Source organism: Heliangelus exortis, chromosome 17 (genome assembly GCF_036169615.1).
Source record: "Heliangelus exortis chromosome 17, bHelExo1.hap1, whole genome shotgun sequence".
NCBI classification, from domain to species: domain Eukaryota; kingdom Metazoa; phylum Chordata; class Aves; order Apodiformes; family Trochilidae; genus Heliangelus; species Heliangelus exortis.
In genome coordinates this window covers 13,824,469-13,848,376 of record NC_092438.1, presented here as the reverse complement: position 1 = coordinate 13,848,376, position 23,908 = coordinate 13,824,469, and the positions used below count along the sequence as shown (strand labels likewise).

General features: G+C 36.8%; 1 protein-coding gene across 33 annotated transcripts in view; it reads left to right on the top strand.

The window, feature by feature from the left end:
- RBFOX1 (RNA binding fox-1 homolog 1) overlaps nt 1-23,908 on the top strand; it is a 597,988-nt gene that overhangs the window by 374,892 nt on the left and 199,188 nt on the right. For 8 of the 33 annotated variants that reach the window (XM_071760505.1, XM_071760522.1, XM_071760534.1 and 5 more), the window contains exons 2-3: nt 9,596-9,750; nt 12,506-12,727. The exons of 24 other annotated variants lie outside the window; for them this stretch is intronic. In XM_071760505.1, coding sequence (XP_071616606.1) covers nt 12,641-12,727 — 87 coding nt within the window. In that variant the 5' untranslated portion in view covers nt 9,596-9,750; nt 12,506-12,640. The remainder of the gene's footprint in view (nt 1-9,595; nt 9,751-12,505; nt 12,728-23,908) is intronic. One more of the 33 variants, XM_071760506.1, reaches the window with a different exon arrangement.

Genomic DNA, 23,908 nt, shown 5'->3' with positions numbered 1-23,908 from the left:
GCTTGCTTGCTTCTTGCCTTATTCTCCCTTCGTTTATTTACAGACATAAAACCCAATAAATTTCTACTGTAGTTGCTGGGACTTGGGGGAGAAACAGGCAAGGAAAAACCCAAAGCTACGGGGAAGCATCCAAGGCAGAGAATGATGAAATACATTCCATAGCAGCCAATTCCAACCCCAAAATCCCTGTTGTGCAGGAAGGCTCTCCAGCTCACCCAGGAAATTCAGGCACTGCACATCATAGGATTAATGATTTATCCACCCCACCCCACTGCTTTTGTTCACTACCTGAGCCAGGTTGGGCTAATAAAGGAATTTCAAAGGAAAGGCTCGGAGCATGCTGAGTTGTTTTGCTCAGTGCAGTGCATGCTGCCTTCAGAACTCCAAGGAATTTAGTGCTTTACAACCTTTCAGAACTGCTGAGGGTGATGTGGTGTGGAGTTTTTCCTTTTTTTCTCTCTCTTTTTTTTTTTTTTTTTAATCTGACTCACCTAGAAATTTTCATTTCTTTTCTATGAGGAATGAATGAACTACTGGATAAGATAAGATACTCTCGGCTGTTTTTGAGTTGATTTGTTTCACAGTGGCATTTTACTTCCAGTTGTTTTCCATTTGGTCCACATGCTTTATGGGATTGTGGATGCAAAGAGGCTGCCATGGTTTTTTACCATAAAGAAATGCAGATCACACTATAGTCTGTCTTCTTAGAAATAACTAAATATAAGGACAGAACATGCTATCAGTAAACAAAACCATTTTGTATTCTTTATCTAAAATGAAAAGCTTAACACTTATTAAAGCATTTATAATTCTAAAACAATTTTTATTCGTAAAAATATGCTTCTATGTTCTTTGGAAAGAAATGCAAATGTTAATTTTCAAAGTGTTTTGTTTTGTTTTTTTTTTAATCTGGAAACTTTGTTTCCTAATAGCATCTGCAGCATTTGGTACTTAATTTTGTGTTAATTTACATAGTAATTCTTTTCAAATAGTGGATTAATACCGATGCTACAAAAGAAAATTGGTATCTACATTTGATTATAGAACAGAAGAAGATGGTTTTCAAAAAAAAAACCTCTAAAATTCTGGTGTGGAATAGAGGATTAAAGAGTTTTGGGACACTCTCCCAGAAAATAAACACTTGGTTTTATACCTAAGGAATCCAGTCTCTACTCAAACTCCGTTACAAAAGGGGGAGAGGGATGGTGTCAGGTGAAAAATAATTAATGGAAGGTGTTTTGCAGCTAAAGGGAATTTGGCTTTCTGGGGGAATCTTCAGCCTTCGTACTGCACACCCTGAACAGTGGTTTTAGTTTATTTGAATCAGAGTTCTTGATTCATATAGATTTTACTTATAGAAAATGTGACTGCTCTGTCTTGGCTTTTTTCCTTTTTTTTGTGGTTCCCTCCTGGTTCTGAGAGACCCAGCACTGCAGAAGGTAAAACTGCTAACTAGTAGGAGGAATATTTTTGTTTCTAGCTTTTTTCTGTATTCTGAAGGCAGAGGAATATCTTACTTTCCATTTTCATCCCTGATTTAAATATTGCAGAATAAAAAGACAGTTGCCCAGTAAATGAAGTTTGTTTACAGAGTACCATTTTTTTTTTTTTATTTGTTTGTCCTCTCTTATTTGGGTACATGAGGGTTTCATTGTATTTAATTATGTCTGTGAAGGCACAAGACAACAGTCAACATCTGCTCTATTGTTTCCTCGCTTTCTGAATAGCTTTGATGGCTTATTAAACAATCTCTTTTTCACACAGAAAAAAGGAAAAGAACCTGCACCCATATTATGTAATTTTGTAAAGGTACATTATGTAATTAGCTGTCAACTAGTTGCACAATAATCCTTTATTTTTCGTGGAATAAATGCTGCTCCATTTCAAAACATGATGATCTCAGGCAGTTCTCCTTTAATAGGGAATTTCTAGGTTATAATTTGTGACTTGAGTTTATTTCACCACTGCTGAATCGATTTCACCAAACATTTTGTATTTAAATAATGCTCCCGAGTTGTGAATGCCAATACAAAAAATTCCATGTGTGTATTAACTTTCCTTCATTGCTGATGATCTTTCACTGATTGCAAGATAATTATTAGTTACCTGGAATTATTTTTGAGCTAAAGTTCACACTGCTGTTAGAGCATCACTTGAGGAAGGCAACGCTCAACCTGATTTTCCTCTCGGATCTTATTCACAGCACAACAACCCCTTGGTTTTCCTCTGCTCTAAGTGAAGCTGTGCAAGCAAAGAGACAACATTGTTGAACTTGACCCTTGTACAAATGGATTTTCTCTTGCAAGAGCACTTGTTTCATCATTGCTTTGGAATTTTTTAATTTTATTTTTATGTATCTGTCACCTGTTTGAAGTTTCTTGAAGCAGCAGTGATGTCTGCTGAATGGATTGAGGGAAATGACTTAAAAATTCCAGCTCCACAGTGTGCAGTTGTGATTACCTTAAACAAAAAAAAATTTCCAGACACTAATGAAAATTAATCATTAGAAAAGTTTAAGGAAAACCTGGGTTTGTAGTATTTTCATGACTGTTGAGCTGCCACTGTAGACTGTAACAGAGCTACACCTGCGTGTAGCTGTTGCTTGCAAATCTGCATTTGAAGCCTTTGGAATTCTTCTCTCTTACTTTGATTTGTTCCTGGTGTTCAGTAAAAAGGCTTTGGGTGTTTTGCTTGTTTATTAAACAGTACCATGGACTTTTTTTTTTTTTTTCTGGTTAGGGACAAATGACAGCTGAAATATCTTGAAAAGGTGAGATGCTCTCAGTCAGAGTCTGAGTTAAATTGTGTGGTGTTTGGTCATCCCATCTGGCACTGCAGGAGAACTCGGCACATCCCAGGGCTTAGAAGGACACTACTTCTCCTTTGTCTTATTTCCTGCAGCAATAAAATCCTACTTGTATCCAGCTAATAACCTTAATATCAGCTAAATTACCAATTTTATTAAAGTAGAAATAATCCTCTTCTGTCATCCCTCTTCTTAGTGAGAATTTACACCTGGTGTAAATTGCTGGTGTGCTCCAAGGGCACTGACAAAGGTTGATTAAAACTTAAATGAAAGTGAGATTAAAATCCTTTCTGTATTCTCTTCTAATATCAAACAGATTTTACAAAAAGTAAGAGTTTATAATTGGATGATAGAAAAAGCTCTGGCATAGAATCACAGAATATTTAGGTTGGAAGAGACCTCCAAGGTCCAATCTTTGACCAACACCACAGTCAACTCCTAAACCCTGTCCTTTAGGACCAGCTCCAAATGCCTTATAAATGCCTCCAGGGATGGTGACTCCACCACTGTCCTGGGCCATCCCAATGCCTGACAACCCTCTCATGAAAAAATATTTCCTAACATCAGCCTGAACCTTCCCTGGTCCACTGTGGTTACAGAAGAAAATAATCTATTTGATTGAATGATTACTTAATGCTGGAATGTAGAATGAATAAGTAGAAAATTGTTTAAGGGGTCTTGGGAAAAGGGTGGGAAAAAACACGATACAGTTCTTTCAGGTGAGATTTATTTGCTGTATTACCTGGAAGTTTTGTTGAAGCTTAATCCAGGCAACTTTATTCTTCCAAAGCAGTTTTCTTGTGTCTCAGCTGTTTATAGGAAGGAGCCTGCAGATATTACCAGAGCAATTCCACTCACCCTGACCTAGGCTGCTGGCACAAGAGCTCTGCCCTACCCCAGGAAAAAGCACTTATCCCTCTGCTGTGCAGCCTGTTGGCAGAATTGCTGAATTTGGGATTAAGTGTGTCTCCAAACAGTTGCCTTAGGAGATACCTATGAGGCTGAAATGACTTCAGATAGCAAGTTGAAAAAGCTTTCTTAACTTTGTGGTATTCAGATTTGGAAGCAAACTTCCTCTCGGCTCCCTTCTAATGCTTTCAGCCAAATCCTGCCAGCCTCCAGTGCTTGGCTCAACTTCAGGACTTAAAAACCAGTGCTGATGTCTTGAAGAGAGCTGAATTATAGCTTGCAGTACATCTAATGCCTTCAAGTCTTGATGTTTTATCTCTGGAGAATATGAAACTTGTCATTTCTGTACAGAAATTCCCTCTGATCCCTTTGGAGACCTGCAGGGGCTTTATTATTCTGGGGTGGGAATAGGTTATTTCTCCAAGGCACCCTGCTCACTGAGGATATCCACCCTGTGTCTGTAACTCCAATCAAACCATTGCACTTAGCAGAGGAGGGTGCTTGAATGATGTATTTATCCAGGCAGCAAGCATGATTTAATCCCATCTCCTGGTTCACCGTGCAGTCCTTTTAACAAGAACTTCACTCAGGGTACTGAGGAGCTGTTACTTGTCAGCAAATCCCACGTGTGCTATGGGGGTGAAGTTGTACTGAAAGATCCTCATGGTGTTCCTCTGGTGTTCCCAAGGGAAACAAAGGAAAACTGTAGTCTGGTGAGGAATAAATGTGCTAATTGAGGTCAAGAAGTTGTAACTTCCTGGGATACAGTAGAGTAGCTTGACTAAAGCAATAAAAAGAAGTCTGTTTGACCAGATTTGGCAATAAAAATGTGTGGCTGTCTATCATCCCCACACAACCAAAGCCCAGTAGATGACAGTGACAGGCAGGTGGCTTTTGGTGGGTTTTTTTGTTGCAAAACACACTCTTATATTCCTGAGATCCTGTTTTATGCATGGTGGTGTCAACAAGAAGAAAGCCACGAACTAAGAGTGAAACTGTTTGTGTGATCTGGGACTGGCAAAATTCCTTTGTGGAATGGAATATAATCTATCAGGGCATTTCTGGGGGTTATCAATAAGAATCAGTAAGAGTGGGTATTGATTAGAAGTCAGTTTGTTCCTGATTTGCAAGGAAAATTGTATTTTGTTGCTTCTGGTCTGTATTTGCAATTGAAAGTACCCCGAGGGGAAAATTGTTGGCAAAATTCATGCAAAAATACATAGTTCTTGGGCATCCTACATCCACTGTACAAAAAGGAAGGATATATGAATAAGATTAAGGCAGATATATGAAAATATGTTCGTAGTGTATTGTAAAATACACATCTATAACCTGAAATTTTAAAAAATAAAGATGTGTATGATTCTCCTTGTAACTTCTGCCCTGGGAAGATGTATGAAATTTTCAGTCTTTTGTGTGATTCCATGATGTCAAACAAGCATGACATCCTGAAAGTGGCTGCTCCACATTTCATACAAGATTTTAAAACTGCTTAACTTCATATAGATTGGAGGCTTATCTCCAGTTTTTAAGGCTGGCTGATAAACTCAAGGGCAGAGTAGTGAAAGAAATGTGAAGTAGCTTGGAGACAGGAAAGAGTTTGTTGTGAAAGAAGCCAACAATAAAAATACTGCTGATTTTCATGCACTATTCAGCTGATAGGAATTAGTAATTAAAGCCAGTATGGAGCTAGGTAAGATGTAACAGACACAGTGAACTCCTTTGCAACACTTCTTCAGGGTTGTGAAAAAAATAGTGATGTAGGACTACTGTACACGTGGCAAAATCAACTCTTGTTAAATGTGTGAGGGTTTTTTAGATGATTGTGTGTGATTTCTTGTATACTCTAATGTTATCCTTCCTAGTTCAGTCCCTGGCACATTCAATAACTAAAATTCCTAGATTTGTCCTGCTTTAATTTTAACACAAATGCTGGCACAAAAGGACAAATCTTGTGATTCAGAATCTTTCTAATTCCTATGAAAGTACCTGGTAGCCAAAAGGCACTTTTAGCTATCCAGTATTTTCTTTGTTTGAGGGAGGATTTCTCTGCCTTTGTGCCATGGTGTGTATGGATAGGGACAGGTCCTTAGGTTTCTGGGGTAGCCAAAGGGAAGTCCAGCCATATCACTTAACTCTGGTTTTTAATGTTTCACCTCTTTGGCAGAAATTTATCACCTCTGTAAGTGAATATAGTTTGTGACTCACTGAAGGGTAAATCACTGCTATCAGGGCACAACAAATGTGTGTCTCTAGCAATCCAGTCTAAGCAGGAACTGAAGGTTTCTAAGGATGCATAAGAGGCCAAACCCTTCATATAAAAACCTCTGCCTTTGCATGTTCCTGAAAAAGTGAGGCTAAGTAGATCTATACCTTTTGAAGGGTGTGTGTTCTTACATATTATTGTTATAGCTGGTGATTTTTTACCAGATACATTTCTCATCAAAAGTAATTTGCAGTCTAAGATGGACACAAATGTAGAGCTGAGTTGAACTGGAAGAGAGATAAGGGTCATCATCCTACTCAGCAGACACTTCATCCCTCAGCCATTGCTTTTTTTTCTGGCATTCTGGCAAGAGGAAGTTTTATGGGCTGGAAGAGAATATTTATAGATATTTACAGGAATTTTTCACTTGGTTTCAGGAAATTACAGGGAAAGCACTGATGCCATTTTGACTGTGGTTAGAAGGTGAAGGACTGTAACAATATATGAGGGAAGATGAAGAAGATGGTACTCTTGCAGTTGCTCTCAGTAGTAGCTGGGGTAGGAGTAGGCTGAAGTGAGCCCTGGAAGGTGATGACAAGTACCATATAGCTGCTGAGGTACTAAAAGGATGTGTTGTTGGGCAATGCAAGGAGGGAAAAGAGAAGTGATCTTTGTGGGAGCATTCCAAAAGAAACATGAAGTAAACATGTCATTCTTTAGTCAAAAAGATAACAGATGAATCAGTGCATGATGCTGACAACAAAAAAAAGGAAGTTGGAAGAGTCAGTGCAAACAAAAAGGATTGGCTGTGTACTCAGAGACCCACGTTTGCTGAGATGCTGCACTTCAAATAGTGTAAGACAGTTTTAAAATATGAAAATCTTGATTTTTTTTTTTTTCTCCTAGGGCTAGAAAACTGTTTCCCAAACATGCTTCCAAAGTTTTTGTGTGAGGTGATTCTGTCTAGAGCTCTGATTTATCTTTTTCTTTGAAGTCCCTAAATTTGTGACTGCTGTATACTTAAAAAAAAAAAAAAAAAAAAAAAAAGCTAGAAAATTAATTGCAGAGCAACTGAAGCATTGTTAGTTTCTGATTGAAGGAATCTGTTAATGTGCTATTGAGATAGGATCTTGTATTTCAGAAGAAAAATGAGTTAATACACATCTGCTGTATCCCTCAACCATTGAAAAAGCTGGGGACTCCCAGTTGTAAATAACTGCTTTATACTGCCCTGTACAGTAGTGTAAATGGAGATGCTTTATAAGCTCAAATTCTGGGAGCATCCACTGCCAGACTGTACTTCCACTGTACTTTTATCAGGATGAGATCAGTAAATATCTGTGATTTGTATTATGTTAGATTTCTACTTTAAAAGTCACTATATCCTTGTTGTATTTTGCTTCAGCTCTGAAGTGTAATAGGAGTTGGCTGGGGAGTTGGTACTTGGAGCTTTGCTCAGGAAAGTGCTTCTGGTGCCCTTGGAAAGCTTTTTGGCCCAGTTGTTTTTTTTTCCAGAAAGGTGGAAATGGTCTTTGGAAGACAAGTGTAGTAACTGTAAAAGAGGCAGCAGTCATGGTTGGAAGGGTGGGGAAAGACATGCAGAACATTTTTTTTTTTGATCTGCCAATATTTTATTTAACGCCTGGGTCACCTTACTGATCAATTCAGCTCAGCTTCTGGTGCAAAACATCCACGGTACTGATTCCCTAATGCTTTTTTAAGGATAATAATCTGGAGTTGCTGTGGATGATGGAAACTGCTAGGAGTCTTAGAAACTACTTCATCCTCTTAGTTCTGAATTTTCCTTTCCCGGAAAACCACTGAGAAATCCTAAAGAGAAAATGGAGAGCATTACGAGAAGAGGAATGGTGACTGGAAAGCAGGAGACTTGAAGAGAAGCTTGAAGGAAACAAATATGACATAGCATAAACTATCAGGATGGTGCCAAAGTGGTACCTAAATTATTTATGGTCTGTGAGATGGGAAAGTTAGGCCAATGTTGGGAGGAAGCAGAGATTGTTTGAAGTTTGTTGGTGTCGTAGAGCATTTGGAAGAACCACTGTTTGTGGTGTTTTGGACCAGATATAACCATTTAAGATGAATTAATTATTTGGCAGAAAGATTGTCTAAATAGATGACTTCTGATGTCCTGCATGATTGATTGGCTGGTGCCTGGCATTTCAGGGATCTGCCTTTTCCAGGCAGAGAATTTGTTCCAGAGCAGAGAGAATGAAAACTCCCTCTGAGAACTTCAGGGAAGTTGCTTAAGTCTTTTTGTACCTTGAACCATAGCAAAATTAGGCATTTCCTTTTGCATGGGAGAACATTTTGGTGATTGCTGAATGAGCCGTTTAGGTGTTTTATTCAGGTGGCATCAAGGCCTCTCTTGCATAATTGTCATTTTTTTTGTGTTCTGCCTGAGTGTGTAGTTTTCAGGTGTATTTCTGGCTTGAGTTCTTTCTGTGTGCATCCATCCAGACTGGGCCTGGAATACTTAAATATTTTGTGACCTTCTACTGCTACTTTAGCTTGCTTAACCTATCCTTTCACCTTTAAACCCAGCTTCTCTCTAGGAGACAAGTTCATAACTCTGTTGCATTTTGGAGGTTTGATTGTTCCATCAGTTCCTGTGTAGAATAATTACAGTCACTTATGTTAATCAGTTCAAACAATACATTGCACTATTGGTGCAAAAATAATCTTTAATAGACAAGTTTTTAAAAGGTGTATAATGCATGGGATTTAAGCTATGATTCAAGGTGTATCACCTGGGAGTTTTCAGTCCAGTGTGACTAAATTCTTAAACTGCTGATAATTTTTTAAACTGCAGATTCATTTTTAGAAATACCTGCCTTTTAACAAAATTATGCAGAAATTAAATTGTATATTTTAATTGTGTGTATGTATTTTATATGAAAAACTGGTGCTTGTCTCTTGTCTTGTTCTTTTCTCCTCCCGTTCACTTTAAAAATGTTTTCACTTTCAGAAAATCTTGAAAATTTCTAATGGAAAATCAACTCAAAGAAATGTGCCCTCCATTAACATACTTAAAAATGACTTGGCATGATATTTTTTTTTCTAACAACGCTATAATTTTCTAGAATGTAATGGAAGTGAAAGCTGTATAGTTGTTTAAAATAGATGATCTCTTTTTCCACCCACATACACAGTTAATTTTTTGCAAGAAGTGAAAATCCTGGAGTAGGCAGGAAGTGAGTGCTGTCACCATCAGTGGCTTCAGCCTGGTGATTGATGTGTATATTTATTACTCACCATTTTGCCTTTGTCCTAGCAAAAACATTTAAGGTCATGCTTAGCCTTAATCAAGCTGGACATCTTGCAAAAGCAAAACAGAAATATTGACATATTTAATACTCTTCTGGCTTGTTCTCTGAGTCCTCAGCACTCTTTGTGGTCAAATTTCAGGTATTCAATATATCCCTGCAGAACAGGAGTGACCATTATTGCTAACTAACAGTGAACTGTTAAAAAAAAAAACAAAAAAATACAAAACTAGAGACAAATTTCCTTGTTGTGTGGCTGGGAGGGAGAAGAAATGTCTCGGTGGAAATTGGTGAAACTTGATGTAGTTGCCTTGGCCTAAGTTCAGGGGTTTGGCACGGGGAGGAGATGTGAGTAAAGCTGTGTTGTACTTCTGTGGTTTTGATTCACAGAGGTTTGTGCGAACTTAGGTAGCTGGTGCACACATGGGACAGCATCAAAGAGCCCAACCAGAAAGGCAGAGCTTGGATCTGGAGTGCCATCCAGCTATACATTTAGAAGCATGTTGTTATAGTGAGGCAAGCAAAGCAGCCTCTCCTTAAAACAGGTAATTACAGTCTCTTTTCCACCTTTATTTTTGTATTTCATAATCTGCGATGTAGTTAACGTGAATGATTTTCATGATTTTCAATGATTTTCAAATGAATACATTTGATATTTTCATTAATCTGGAATGATGTTTATACTGCTTGCTAAGGACTGGAAGGGTCCTCCTCTGAGTTGCTGAGTTCAGTCTCCCACTACTGTTGGCATCATTTTCTTTTAAAAGCTCTTCTTTTTTTCTCTCTTTGCAAGGCTATTCTAGACCTTCACGAAGCCGACATCAAAATATTAATTTTCAAAATAAGTAAAAAAAATTAATAAATTATTTTAAGCCTAAATTTATTAATAACTAGTTTTTATTTGATTTTTAGTGTCGGGATTTTCTTTTGCTTAAGCACTCTCTTTCTCCTACTGTTTTCTTCCCTCTCCTAGATAGTTTTGCTGGGATAAGCCAGTGAAAATTTCTTAGGTTCCTACATTTACAGTGCACTCATTCCTTTCCCCTCAACAACACAAAAACGTTTCACTACAGCTGCTGTAGTTGAATTTGAGATAAAAAAATATACAAGAAATAGTGGTACTTTTCATATTTGCATCACACTAGCAGCTCAGATGCCTTAAAGGCATGCAGTGAGGTCCTGCTTTTCTTCCTGCTGAATTTTCTGTTATTAGCAGCAGCTCATTTTTCTTTACAATTTGTATTATTGCCTTTCATCCTCTTGCTTTTAGTGCAGTCCGTAAGGTTGAACAATTCTTTCTCTATGATATTCTTACCATTCTCACTCTTGATATTACCTACCAACTTTGTCATCAGGAAATTTCATCAGATGCTGCCTTGTGCCAAAATAATTAATGAAAATGTTAGGCAAAACCTGTCCTGGAACAGATCACAGAAAAGCTTCCCTTAAGCTTATGCTTCCCTCTACAAATCATCTTCCTCTTTAGGTTTTCTAACATCTTATCAGGTACACACATACAGAAAGAAAAAGAAAGGGGAAAAAAAAAAAAAAAGAAGTGTTTTATAAAGCAATTTAACAATCCTTGTGTTTGTCAATTGTCCCACTGGAGTAATTTGAGTAAAGCCTGCAGAATCCATTTTATAATGTACTTTCTTAGGGAAAAGAAATCTTTCTCTTCAAATGCAGCTCACTATGGTCCATCAATATAAATAAAAGTTAAAATTATAATTTATTTATAAACAAGCTATATATAAATGAGATGTAATAACAGCTCATTTTCTCTTATATATGAACACAAGGAATATATATATTTTTATGAAAGTTAATAACTGAGTTTGCACTGAAATTTATGAAAATCTTTTTGGCAAAACCCATGGCGTGGCAGCCTAGTGTGTGTTTAATAATTAAACTGCAGGGTTCTGTTCCTTAATGAGAAAAGAGCAAGAAATATGATTAATAACTAATCATAGTCAGCTAAGCAGTGCAGACATTATCCCCATCAGAAAAGTGAAGGGAGTTTGTAGCAGGAGATGGAAGTAGGGAAAACACCACTTCATCATCTGACAAATCCTCTCCTCATTGTCAGTCTCTCAAAAGTTCATCACAAAGGGTCAGAATTCAACATTTAAAGTTAGAAATGGTAGAAGGTTGATAATTCCATGGGACATTTTGCAGCTGCTGTGGTAGAGTTCTAAATCCTGCAAGAGGGCTGCTGTGATACATGAGAATCAATTACTGGAAACCTTTCCTGATGGTCCAAATGTGACATTAAATAATTGAGGATCACATCAAATCTTGTCTGCAATTAGTTATGTGGAAAAGTAATTATGCAAGAAAATCAAGGAGCTGAAATTAGTCATGTGCAGCACCCTGGTTATTCGAAGACTGTGGGAGAAGATTTTTTTTTTTTTTATTTCAATTTTTTGTTTTGCTTTAGTTTTTTACTTGTGAAATGAAGTTTTAAGCACATAGCTAATTATTTATTGAATTAAAAAATCTTGCTCATTTGTAGCTCTTGTCACTAATCTGCAGTATAATACACATTGCACATGAAGCAGGTGTTAATGAGTTTTTTTCTAAAGTGAAAATGTTACCAAAAATGTAGGTATGGAAGAGAATGCCTTGCAAGTAGTACATTACAAAGCAAATTGTTTTGTTTAGGGGTAGAAACAGGCTACATTTTGCTCTCTTGTCTCTTATATTAAGAGTGTAAGTTTAATTGGAGAACAGATAAGAAATCCTTTAAAGGTCAAACTCATTCTTTTTTAAAAAGCTATGATAAATGTAACAACAGAGATGCTGTGAAAAGCTAGAGAAGCCATTAAAATATAATTTAAATTAAGAGAAGTATTGTTCTTGCATTTATCTACTCCAATATTCAAAATAACCAAGAAACAGATAATCAAAACAGAGTGTGTATCCTGTGTAACAGACTTCAGTTCAAACTCTCACATGAATGTTGTTTAACAGCTTATAAATACAGGGAAATATTTATTTAAATCAACCTGATTATTTTTTAAATGGCTTCTAATAGTTACTCTTGCCATGTCTATGCCACAACTGATAGGCAAATTAATTCTAATTGGTAGATCTGTGCATAATTTGATCTAGATGTGTACAGCACTTAAAAATCTGAACTGATAGAGCTGTCGATTAGTCATGTTACTTAAGCTGGTCCCAAAATAGTTCCCTCCTTTTTTGGGAGAGCCAGGTTTGCAGCTGTTGTCTCTATCTGTTGTCTCTGAAGAAAATTTCCAGTGCGTTGAGTTGCTGACGTCCGTTTTTTTCTTTTTTTTACAGCTGATGTGGGCTTTGCCCCCGGCAGAAGTTATTTGGTTCTAGCTCTGAGTTTGGAAGAAGTTGCTATCTAGATTTTCCCCCTAACTTTCACTTGATGTGTTTAGCTTTAGTGGGAGTTAGACTGTCACTTAAAGCATGCTGTCGTCTCAAGGAGTTTTGCTGCAGCCCTATGGAGTGCCCATGATCCTGCCGGCAGCCCCCTACTTCGCTGGACTTGTTCAGGTAATGCAAGGCCAACTTCCAACAAGCCAAACTTAACTCTGGTGCACTTAGCCTCATCACTGGAATTTTTCTGCTTGAGAAAGCAAACGTTTTTTAATACAGGCAAAAGCTCTCCCGTCGTCGGGGTTGGGGTTGGGGGGGGGGAGGGGAAAGACAGTGGGAAATCAAAAAGATGGATCACCCTAATCTGTGTATTGACAGCTCTCATGGCTGAATAAATGGTGGAGTTGAGCTATTTGCTTGTATTGATTTCTCTGCTGTTTAACATTCATGCCTTGGCTTCACGAGCTTGACCACAGGGCAGGGGATTTGCTCTCCAGTTTCTGAGGGAGTCAGCATTCCCATGGCAGGTCATAAGACAAAGTAACTCACCATGATGTGCTCAGGTTAAGTGTTTTAGCACAGCAAATATGAATAGTGTTAAATATAAATTAATTCCTACGGTGGGCTCTCCCTAAATGAAAAGGTGTTTGTGTTTTTGTGTCTGCAGAAATCTGTCACCTTCAACAGAGTGTTTATGCACATTGTGTTTGTTCTTTTGGGACCAGAAGGTGTAAGGTCTTGCTCTGGGGCAAGAAGTTAACTTGATTTAGTTAACAAGATTTTTGATTTACTAGATTTAGTAGTAGTTGTTGTTGTTGTCTGGTTTTGAGTTTGTTTTCTTTTTATTAGAAAACGGTTCTACTGAATTCTCTGATGTTAGGTTTAGGACTTCTAATACATCGTGAAGACACTAATTAATCAAAAAAGTATTAAGACATTAAGGAAATAATTTAAGTAACATTTCCAAGCACTGAAAAAAAAATGGAAAAAAAAAAAAAAAAAGAGCATACCCTATAAATGGTGATAGTGAGCTGTGCATGAAGAGGGGCAGAAGGGATGTGTATTATGGCATTTCTGTCATACTGGTGATCAGTCAAATGAAGTCTGGAGGAGAAGCAGATCTTTATTATTCTTCTTCACTGCAACAGTTAGATGGGGTAGAGGGCCAATCACAGCATGAAATATATTGGGGTTTGGGATTTTTTTTGTTCTGTTTGATTGGGTTTTTTTCCTCGTAGAAAGTTCCATTCGGTAACTGAAGACCCTGAGTTGTGTTCTTTGCTTTAAGCTTAATATCAGACATAGGTCTAGAATAAAAATTTAGCATTGCACAGCAGCAATTATCAGGTATTGAGGAATTGTCTTTTGTGACATGCAAACTGCTGCTACTTTTTTATGCATTGAGGCACAGGAGTGCTCCTGAACACATCAAGCAGCCTTGATATCCATTAGAATTTGGGGGTGAAGGTCGGACACTGGAGCCCCATCAGCCCCTGTGCCATCCTGTCCAATAAATAATTACAAGCAAATTGTGCCTTTCATTCTATGCTGATTGATGTTGAAATTGCTTTTGAAAGTTCTCATAAGTTCCTGTTATAGATTAAGTGCCCGGTGTAGGAAAAATAACTGCACCCAACTGAAATGGGTGAATGTAATCAGGTTTAATGGACTCGAGAGCTTGTTGGGAATTAAATAACTATTGATTTGTTGGAAAGTTGCTGTCATTACAAAATGCCACTCTGGATGCATTATCCAAGCAGATAGATTAGAAGAAAGGGCCCTTTGAAAATTTGGGATGCCTTTTTTCTATCTTTTTTCTTCCTTCTTTCTTTGTTTCTTTATAAAGATATATCCAGGCCTGTGCTACTCCATTAGCATAGGTCTAAAGTAGGCAAGGAATAAGAATTGTTCTACCAAAAAATAGGTGTGTTTGCAGGTACATTTGAAAAATGAGCTCTGAATGGATACTTCTCTAGTCTCTCCTCTGCCTCTCACTGATGTTATACTGAAAAATTGCTCTTTGAAACCCAAAATGAGTGTTTTGAGTTGCTGTCTTTGTGGGGAGACAAGAACTTTAAACATTGAAATCACTTTTTCACCCCAAGTTTCAGTCTGCATTTGCAGTATCTGTAGTCAGCTTAAGATACTGGGATTCTTGTTGTCTCTCAGTGTAAACCTAAATGAAGTCTCCAAAATAAATACTCTAAAGGACAGTTGATAGGCATATTTATATAATTCTCTTCTAAACACGATGTTCAGAACTTGAATAGAAATTTTCTTCAAAATATGTCTTGATAAACTCATTATTCAAAGGTCTTCACAAGGTTGCAGGATGGGAACCACAACCCTGAGGCTTCAAATGCAAGGGATCTTTTAATATTTTAAAGGCTTCTAAGTTTGCCCTTTCTTTATTTGCTTGGATTCTCCAGAAAGTGGGTGGGTTTCAGATTAGGGATTCTCTGTGATTTCCCATCAGTTTTGCACCATATGAAAAAAGTGTAGAGAATTGCACAGAGATCTGGGGGACTTCTTTGGGTTTCTTAATACTTTTGTGTTGCACAAAAGAGCCCTGAGACCTCTGAGGAGGACTGGATGTGTCTGAACCTTCAAGCACTCTCTATTATTTTACTTTATGCTCTGGATGTGCAGCTTTTTCTAGCCTCTCCTCCTAATTCATCCAGAAGCTCTATCCCACATCTTCTGCTTGCTTTTGCCACAGGTTGTTGTTACAGTGTCATGTGTGAAACTTAGGGCAAAAAAAGAAGGGCAAATGCTCTGGATGCATCTCTGGAAAAAACTTTAGGTAAACAGTTGGGTATTGCCCCAATTGCATGTGGTATTCTCTTAGGATGTCCTCTTGCTGAGGTCCTGTGTCTGAGTGAGATGATGAAAAATTGAACTTGTATGTTCATGGAGAGAGAGAAAATGTAGTTTTCCAGAGATACAGATATTTCAAAATATATTAAATTATGTTAAATATACTTGCAGGCTTTAGCTTTATTTTCCAATAAATAAAAACACCTGTAAAAAACTTAGTAGAATGTTGGTATTATGATTGCTTGTGTATTCTTAACACAATTTTTAATGTAAAAAATAAAATACCTTTTCCTCTCCCTTTTTCTTCCTCCTGAGTGGAACTGTAGGAGGAAAAAGCCCAGGAAAGTACAAATGATGGATAAATAGCATGATGCCTTAGGTGGGTTTTCTGACTTGGCACACAGGTGGCTTCATTGGTTATTGCAGTGATGCTGCCATGAGGACCACAGCAGCTACTGCAGTCCAGCAAGGTCCATTTTGTGTCCAAAATACCATGATGTATCTCCTGGCTGGTGAGATTAAAAAAAAAAAACTCCATAAAGCATTAAGTGGCAATACACTTAAAAGCAAATTTTCCTGCTCTTGATTCATATCCCAGTTTTGTCATTTCATTCTTATGGGCAAACCTTTAGGTGCAGCTCAACAGTGAAGACAATAGGATGAAAAAGTTGATGAAAAAATAGATGAAAAAGTTCATGAAAAAAAAGATGAAAAAGTTGATTTCATTGTCCAAGATGTAGGGACAGAGCCCTGGTGTCAGGAAGTGGAGCTGTTCGCTGCTGCAGTGTCCTACCTCTTCTCAGAATAAAAACTAAATTAATTCTGTTGAGCTTTAAAATTACAAAGCGCAGCATCAAAAAAAACCCAAATATTTGCAATTCATAGAAAAGCAGAATGTTTTGTGGAATAAAAAGTTAAAAATCTCCATGTTATCTTCATTTTTTATAGTTTTGAGTGTTTTAAGTATATAAAATCTTTGCAATAGGTACTTGGAGTATTATGATAAAATATTTTAAAAACTCAAGTGCCATATATGACATTTTAATAATGGATGCTAAATTATTTATTACATAGGTGATCTAGGTAGCTCAGTTTCCATTTAGCAGAGGAGGAGTTTAGAGGTGTTATTATAAAAATTATTAAAGCTGATTTACTTTTCAGTCTACTGGGCTATTCTAACTAGAGAGACAGTCCTATAAAATGTAAAATTCAGTACTTTAAATTTAACAGGAGGAAGATGGAGTTTTTTTCTGAATCTGAGCAGTAATTTTTAATGAATGCTTTAATTTTACTGCATTGACCAGTAGAATGTTTAAGCTTATGCTCCTTGTTAAAGACTTCAGCCAGCCAACTAAGCTGTAACTTTTTCTTCTGCTTCTGTTCCCTTTTGAATTTGTGTGGTGGTAAAGAGGAACAGAGGACAAGTAGGAAACTGCTTGCTGTTGATTAAGTATTTTAATAAACTGGGAATTACCATGCTTTTAAGTACATCATTATTAAGCTTAAATTAGGCTTAAGATATTTTGATTAAATCTCTGCATCTGATTTTCCATAACTGGTTAACTAGAGTGTTTGACAAGGGGAAAAGGGGTAATTTGGGGACAATCTTGGTTTTTTTGAAGGGCTAAGTGGGAGAATTGCCTTGAATGTGCTGTGAAAAGTAGTGGTGCAGATGACTTCAGCAGCTCCATCTGTGTCTGGCTGTGAAATCCTTGTTTTGGTGCAGTACTGGGGAGTGCAAGCAGTGCACTGGGAAGTGCAATCACAATACTTGTGCATGGTACTGTGTTACACTGCCTAGAAAATCACATTTCTCCCATTCCAATTTTTTTGTGGACTTGTTGTGTTTACTTTACATTAAAAGGCTTTTTAAATTTAGCAGTTTTAATTTGAATAATGTTTTCAAAATAGAAATGATGAGAGGATTTAATACTTCCCATGTTGCCTGAAGTGCTATGTAGTTGTTTCTGGTGGTTTAGCTTATGATCCAGTGGCCTGCAGTGAATAATTCCTGTGTACATTGGCTAAATTTCCTCTTTGAAATGCAGTCAGGAGATGATTTCCTTGAGATGCAGATGAATTCTGGCTTGATTGTGGTGTTGGGTCTTTGCAAATGCAAAGGTTCTCCTCTTGCCAGTGCTTTGCTCCCAGCTCCTTGGGTATGGAGGACTAAAATGGTTTACTGCTTCAGTCCCTTTTTATCTGAGTCTGTACACTGTTCTGTTTTTGAGACAGTATCTAAAATTCCCTCTCAAAGAGTAGCACAATTTTTCTCCCTTCTGTATCAAAAGTCCTATTATTAGAAGATGTTATGTGGTGGCAATAGTGATAATGTGGTCTGTATTCCTTTTTTTTTTGAAAAAACTATTCAGTTATCAATGTGTTTAAGCCTCTGGAAATACAACTTTAGATTTTTTTGGGTTATTTTTTTTTTCATTTTGATAATGGATCAAGTGATATATTCTGTGAAACCTGTCGTTTGCTCAAGAGGCTACAGACAGCTTGAAAGGTTTTTGGTATTGCTGGTGCAGGAATTTCTTTTCTTTTAACCTGCCCTTGTTTGCTGATGATCAGGCACTTATAAAACACCCCAGGAGTCAACCTGTAGGGGAGAGAGGGGGGGCCAATGACACAAACTGTCTGTCCCATTGACAAAAAAGATTTTTTTGTGTGTGTGTAAATAGTAAAAAACAAGTGGATGTTCTCTCCTTCCATCTCCCTGATTTTGTCTCAGTAGCCTTTATTTCAGAAATCAATGGGTGTCATAATTCTGATGAGCAAGACAAAACTCCAGGAGCTGGTGTGCTGTCAGCTTGGTCAATTTTGTGTTATAGCCAGAGCTTCTTTCTAAGCTCAGAAAAAAATGAAAAAAAATTCATTTCATATCCAACAGACAGATTTTTTTCCTGTCACACTTTGGCATGTGATGTATCAATGAATTTCAGATGATATGGTATGTGTTGAATAACACATTATTATTATTTAATTTGGCTTCTCTAACCAGAAGCCAGTAAGCTGATATGGCTATTTCCAAGGGTCTGGAATTTCAGCTGATGTTTTATTTTCCTGACTCGTGTAATCATCAGGAATAAGAATTCTGATGGCCAGATGATGCCAGGAGACACAACTTGGAAGTTCTGTTACTTTCAGCAAAATAACACACAACTGATATCAAAATATGCTTGTGAATCTAAATATAGACCAATTATTTCTATGGGGCTGGCACAAATATTTTACATATTCACCCTCTTAAAGTTATCTTGTGTTTCATGAGCTCAGGTTAGAAACTCAGTTAAAATATTTTCCATTCAGTCTGTTTGCTTGCTTGCTTCTTGTACCTGAGGTGTGCAGGTAACCCTTTTCTCAGACCTGGTTTCAAAGAGGATGTTGTAAAATCATAGGAAATGTTTATTTCAGTAGACCAGGTTGTGCTGTTCATTATTAGATGAAACTGATAAATTTTTAGTGTTTTGAGACACACAAAAACGCCTGGGTTTAGGCTAGGTTCCCTTTCTCTCTGATTTTGAATTATTCTGAAAAATGTTATTTGAATAATTAAAAAAAAATCTTATCTTGCAGACGTTTGAGATACAGTGAGAAAGTAAACCTTTAAAACTGTATTTCAGTGTCCTATGAGAATATTTTAACTACAGTTACTAAAAAAACTCCAAAAATACTATTTAGAGCTATCAAAAAGCAGAATGGGAGTGTATGTTAACTCTGCACAAAACAGCCATGAACTCTCAAGAAAGTTTTATTCTGTAGAGTCTGACCCACACTTAAAAGCTCTGCTCCTCAGTGTCTTAATTTCTATTTTGTTATGACTTTGTAATAACTAATTGGGTTATTACAAAGTGGCTTTAAGTTTGCATTACCTGGCAACAATTAAGTTGAAAAGCTGCCTGGTTTGTGCCAAGATTTACTTCTAGAAGGTTACCTGAAATCCTGATGATTCCAAGAAATATTTCAGAACTAACCAGTCTATAAGTCAAGAAATAGATGGCTCCAGTTTCATGGTAGCATTTCTCAATGTATCAAAGGAAATTATCTTCTCTCTTCCTCTGCTGACTTATTTTATGAGCAGAAGTTGTTAAAACACACTCAAGCCCTTTTAGAGGAAATGAAAAAAACTCTATTTGTAGGATGCTCAGAGTACCATTTTTACCTGAGATCCTGCTCTGGATTGACTGAAGTGTGTAGGGTTTTTTTTTATTTTACTGCAGCAAAGAATGATTTAATTTTAATGCCTTCCTCCATGAAGGAACAGATAAAATCAGGAGAAGGGAAATGGAACAGCTGTTCATATGCATTTCCCATCTGAAAATGCATTCCAGTGGCCAAGGCCATTGTTAGGCACAATTAAGCCCAGTGTATACATCCTGGACTGGGAGCCAAATCTGCTGACTGTTTTCCCAACAGCTTTGGAAAAAAATGCACCTTATATCAACTTTCATCTGCAGTAGGATTTTGGGAGTCACTGTGTGAAAAACCTACAGAGTGAGAGCTCTGAGGCTGTCCCCATGCACTGCAATCTGTGTCTTTAAGGGAAACTTTCAGACCAGGAGAAAATGTGAAAATTTCAGGGTTGCTAACACTTGAAATCTGATTTCTGAGTGGCATTTGGTATTATGTTGCCAAGTGACTTAAAAAGCTTGGGATATTATGGCTTGTAATGTTCCACATTCCATCTAATTGTCACTGTAATCAGCTTTATGGAGGCAGCTCATCATGATGACTACAGGAGGATGGGTTCCTCTTTTTTGCATATTATGTCAGAAATGGGAGTTAGTTTTTGATTTCAGAGGCATCCTGGTAATGAAGGGAGGAAAGCACAGGAAACCTGCAGAATTTTAAACCCTGCATGTAATGTGTTTATGCAGGGAGTGGAATTTGTCATTTCCAGTGATTTGATGGCATCAACTGTTGGAAAAGCTGTTGAGAACCAAATATTCTTGTGTTTTGTGATATTTAATGTAACTGAACACGTTCTAGTTTGCTGTCCTGGAAAAGCATTTTTTTTCCTGCTATCTCCAAACCTGCAGTTATGGGCTGGTTTGTTTAGTTTTTTGGTTTTTTGTATCAGAATATCATGCAGACAGTATGAAAGTGTGTGACCTAAAAATGTCAGTGGGTATTTCATATGTATCATTCTTTTTTTGGTTTTCTTATTTGTGTTATTTTCTTATTTTCTTATTTTTTTCTTATTTCTTATTTTTCCTACTTTTTCTTATTATTTGTGTGTGTGTGTGAGAATACGGGGATTGGGACTCAAACATGCAAGACAGACCCCACTTTTCTGGCATGTAATGCCTGTCTTTTAATTACCTAAAAAGCTCTGTGTCAGGTCTGTGAAAGGAATCTAAGTTGCTGGGCAGTCAGCTTGTTCTCTGAAGAATGCAGAACTCTGAAACCTGTCTGTGATTCTTATTTTATTTTTCTGCAATAAGACAGAAATCTGCAAATGCTGGTTCTCTGTTTTTCTCTGGCCTTATTTCTCTGTATAACATCTTTTTTTGTCAAAATAGGATTTAGTAACTTATCTTTACTCATGGCAGAAATGTGGAGAAATTTAGCTTGTAGTCTCATGTACAGATGATAATAATGCAGTTAATTTTATTTCATAAAAGCAGGAAAGTGACACTTATTTTCTGAAAAATATGCTTGGTTCCAATGAAAGAGAAATCTGAAGTATCTAAGTATCTTTTCATTAGTTCTCTGGAGCTGGTGGACTTGTGAGGAGTACCTGGAATATTGCTGGGCAGCCCATGGCCTTTATAAATGCCTAAAAATGATTGATTTTAACTCGTGTAGTGCCAATGTCTTAATTTCTGGTCCTTGTCCACTCAAAGTGTTGTCTTGCTTTTGCTGTGTTGTTCTGCAGTCAGCTTGAGGTCAGGATATTCCTGGTGGGAGGTTTCTGCCTGCACATTTCTCTTTAATCTCCTGGACCTCTACAAGGTGATTTTTTTAATAAAAGCCTTCATCTAGCAGAATAATATCAAAATGCTGAGGCAGGTGGTTTTATTCTCTTGGTTCCAATAAAAAAGGGAAGATCAAGAAGGGTAGAGGTAGTCTAGAGATGCTTGGTGACTCTTATTTAACATGGGAGATTTTATTTTAAAATATTGATAACTGTGTGGTATTGTGCTTCTGGATAGATGGGATGATGCTGTCTGTTTCACACTTGGAGATTGTTAATTAAATTAATTGTCTAGAGATTTTCCTCTTCTGGCTTCTGGAAGTTATGTACCTGAAGCACTTAAAAGTAATCCTGGGTTAGAGCCAGACTGCATCATTGTGAAATCTGAATTTCATAGTTTTGTGCTTTTTCTGAGCACTTTTCTGACCCAGCAACACACACTTCATTATCTCAGTGCAGTGACTCTGTTGTAATATTACACTTTTTACCCCATATTTTTTATGTATTCCTTAGGCATGTGTTATTTCTCTCACATTGTTGGTTTCCTAATATTTCCTTTATCATGTAACTTGGAACACTGCTCTGTTATTAGTATGGCATAAGCTTTTTTTTTTTTCATTTTAATTAAAATTACCTTCTGAGCACCATTTTTTAATTACATTGCAAAAAAATTATGATACAGCATCCACAGCATAAAAATAGAATTTGAGTTGGGAATCAGACACCTTCAGAACATATTTTTATGGGACATATTTTTATCCATAACATATTTTTAGGGAACACTGTATACTTGCAAGCATTTCAAGTATTTCTTGAGAATGATACCTGTTTGCTCGTGAAGTGTTTCACAAATGTTCTGTCTAAAATGCCATTAATTTTAGTAGTTTCCTAACCTAATGGCTACAGCTGAAGAACTAATTTGTGGGTATACTGATAAAAATGCATTTTTAGTGTTGCTTAAATTTCCTTCTTTGTTCTTCTGCATGCATATATAACTCTGTTTGAGCAATGTGTTTTCTTGGAGGAAAGGATACAAGTTATAAAGTAAATTAAACTTTTTTTAAATTTTATTTTGGGGAGCTGGGGGAGGTTGTTTGTTAAATAGCAATTTAAGACTAATATTGAGGAAGCTAGTGTTATTTACCCTCCACAGAAAAAAAAACCAGTGTAAATACTTGGTGACTTTGTTTTAATAGTTACTTTTTGTTGTCTAACAGGACAGGAGATTTGAATATAATCTGCTGCAGAAATGGAAAAATCAAATTGAACATGTAATGGTTCTTCTCTCTGTCTCAGGACAGATTATTTTTGTTAAAAATTGATTATAAAGCTCTTTGATGAAAGCCATTTCTCTTATGTAAGAAAGCCTATTGTTGTTGTTGCTGTCATCTTCTTAAAAATTATTTTTATTTGCATAATCAGAAGGGGAATGTATACATTCATTTATGAAAGGTCTCTTGCTGTGAAGAGGGATTTCTGATCCAAAGATGTTGAAGCCAGGGAGGCTGATTATGCTAATTCAGTCTGTCCTCTTGAATATACATGCTGCAGAATTCTTTCAGACTTAAAGCAGACCTTTTGGAAGATATTTCAGCTTGTTTTAAACATCCAAGTAATTTTGATTACATCAGTTTCTCTGATAGTGTTTGAACACTTAATTACCCTTGCAGTCAGGACATTGCAGGGCTCTTTTTCTCTTTATTTCTACTTCCAGCCACCGGGTCCTGCTGTTTTTTATTTATTTTTTTTTTTCCTACAAGATTGAAAATGCAAAATGCTCCCAAACAAATGGTGGAGCTCTTGAAGTACATCACCTCCTAAAAGAGATGTATATCACAGTCATGGGAAAAAATAGGACAGGAAGGCACCTTTTGGGGTCATTTAATCTACTTCTGTGCCTGAAGGCAAGAGCAACTTTGCCTGTGTCAGTCCTGACAGATGTTTGCTGAGCCTCTTCTGAAGATCTTGAACGACAGGGACTCTGTAACCTCTCCAGGCATTTTACACTTGTAGAGAGATGGGTTGGTTGGTTGTGTTTTTTTTTTTTTTCCCCAATATCTAATTGAAAATATTTAATTTTGTAAATCCCACTGTTGTTTTATCCAGAGTGGGCATAGAAGCTGCTTTATTTCCATCCTTTTCATAGTGGGCCATTATCAACTAAAAGTGAAGTCTAGCTCAGCTTTCTCTTGTGGTAATGCAGTCCTCACCCCTACAGTCTTTCCTTCTGGAGTTTTCCTTAAATTTTTAAGGAGAAGTTGCAGGTCCAAGGCATTCTGGATAGGATTTTCTGATCACCAGAATTATTTAGTTATCTAATTTTCTTTTTTTTTTTTTCTTTTCTTTTTTTCTTTCCTTCAGATACCTGAAATTGGAATACTAGAATTATTTAGTTATCCAATTTTCTTTTTCTTTTTTCTTTTTTTTTTTTTTTTTTTTTTTGAGAAAAATATAATACAGTGTATGAAGGGGAGAACTTTGCTTCAGGTACCTGAACTTGGAATAGGAGATAGTAAAATTTTGCTAGTAGCTACAGATGTAGAGTGGGGAGGAGAAGTGAGAGTTAACACTAAGTCATGAGAGACAGAGTACAGTGAGGGATGAGTTGATTTTGCTGTTAT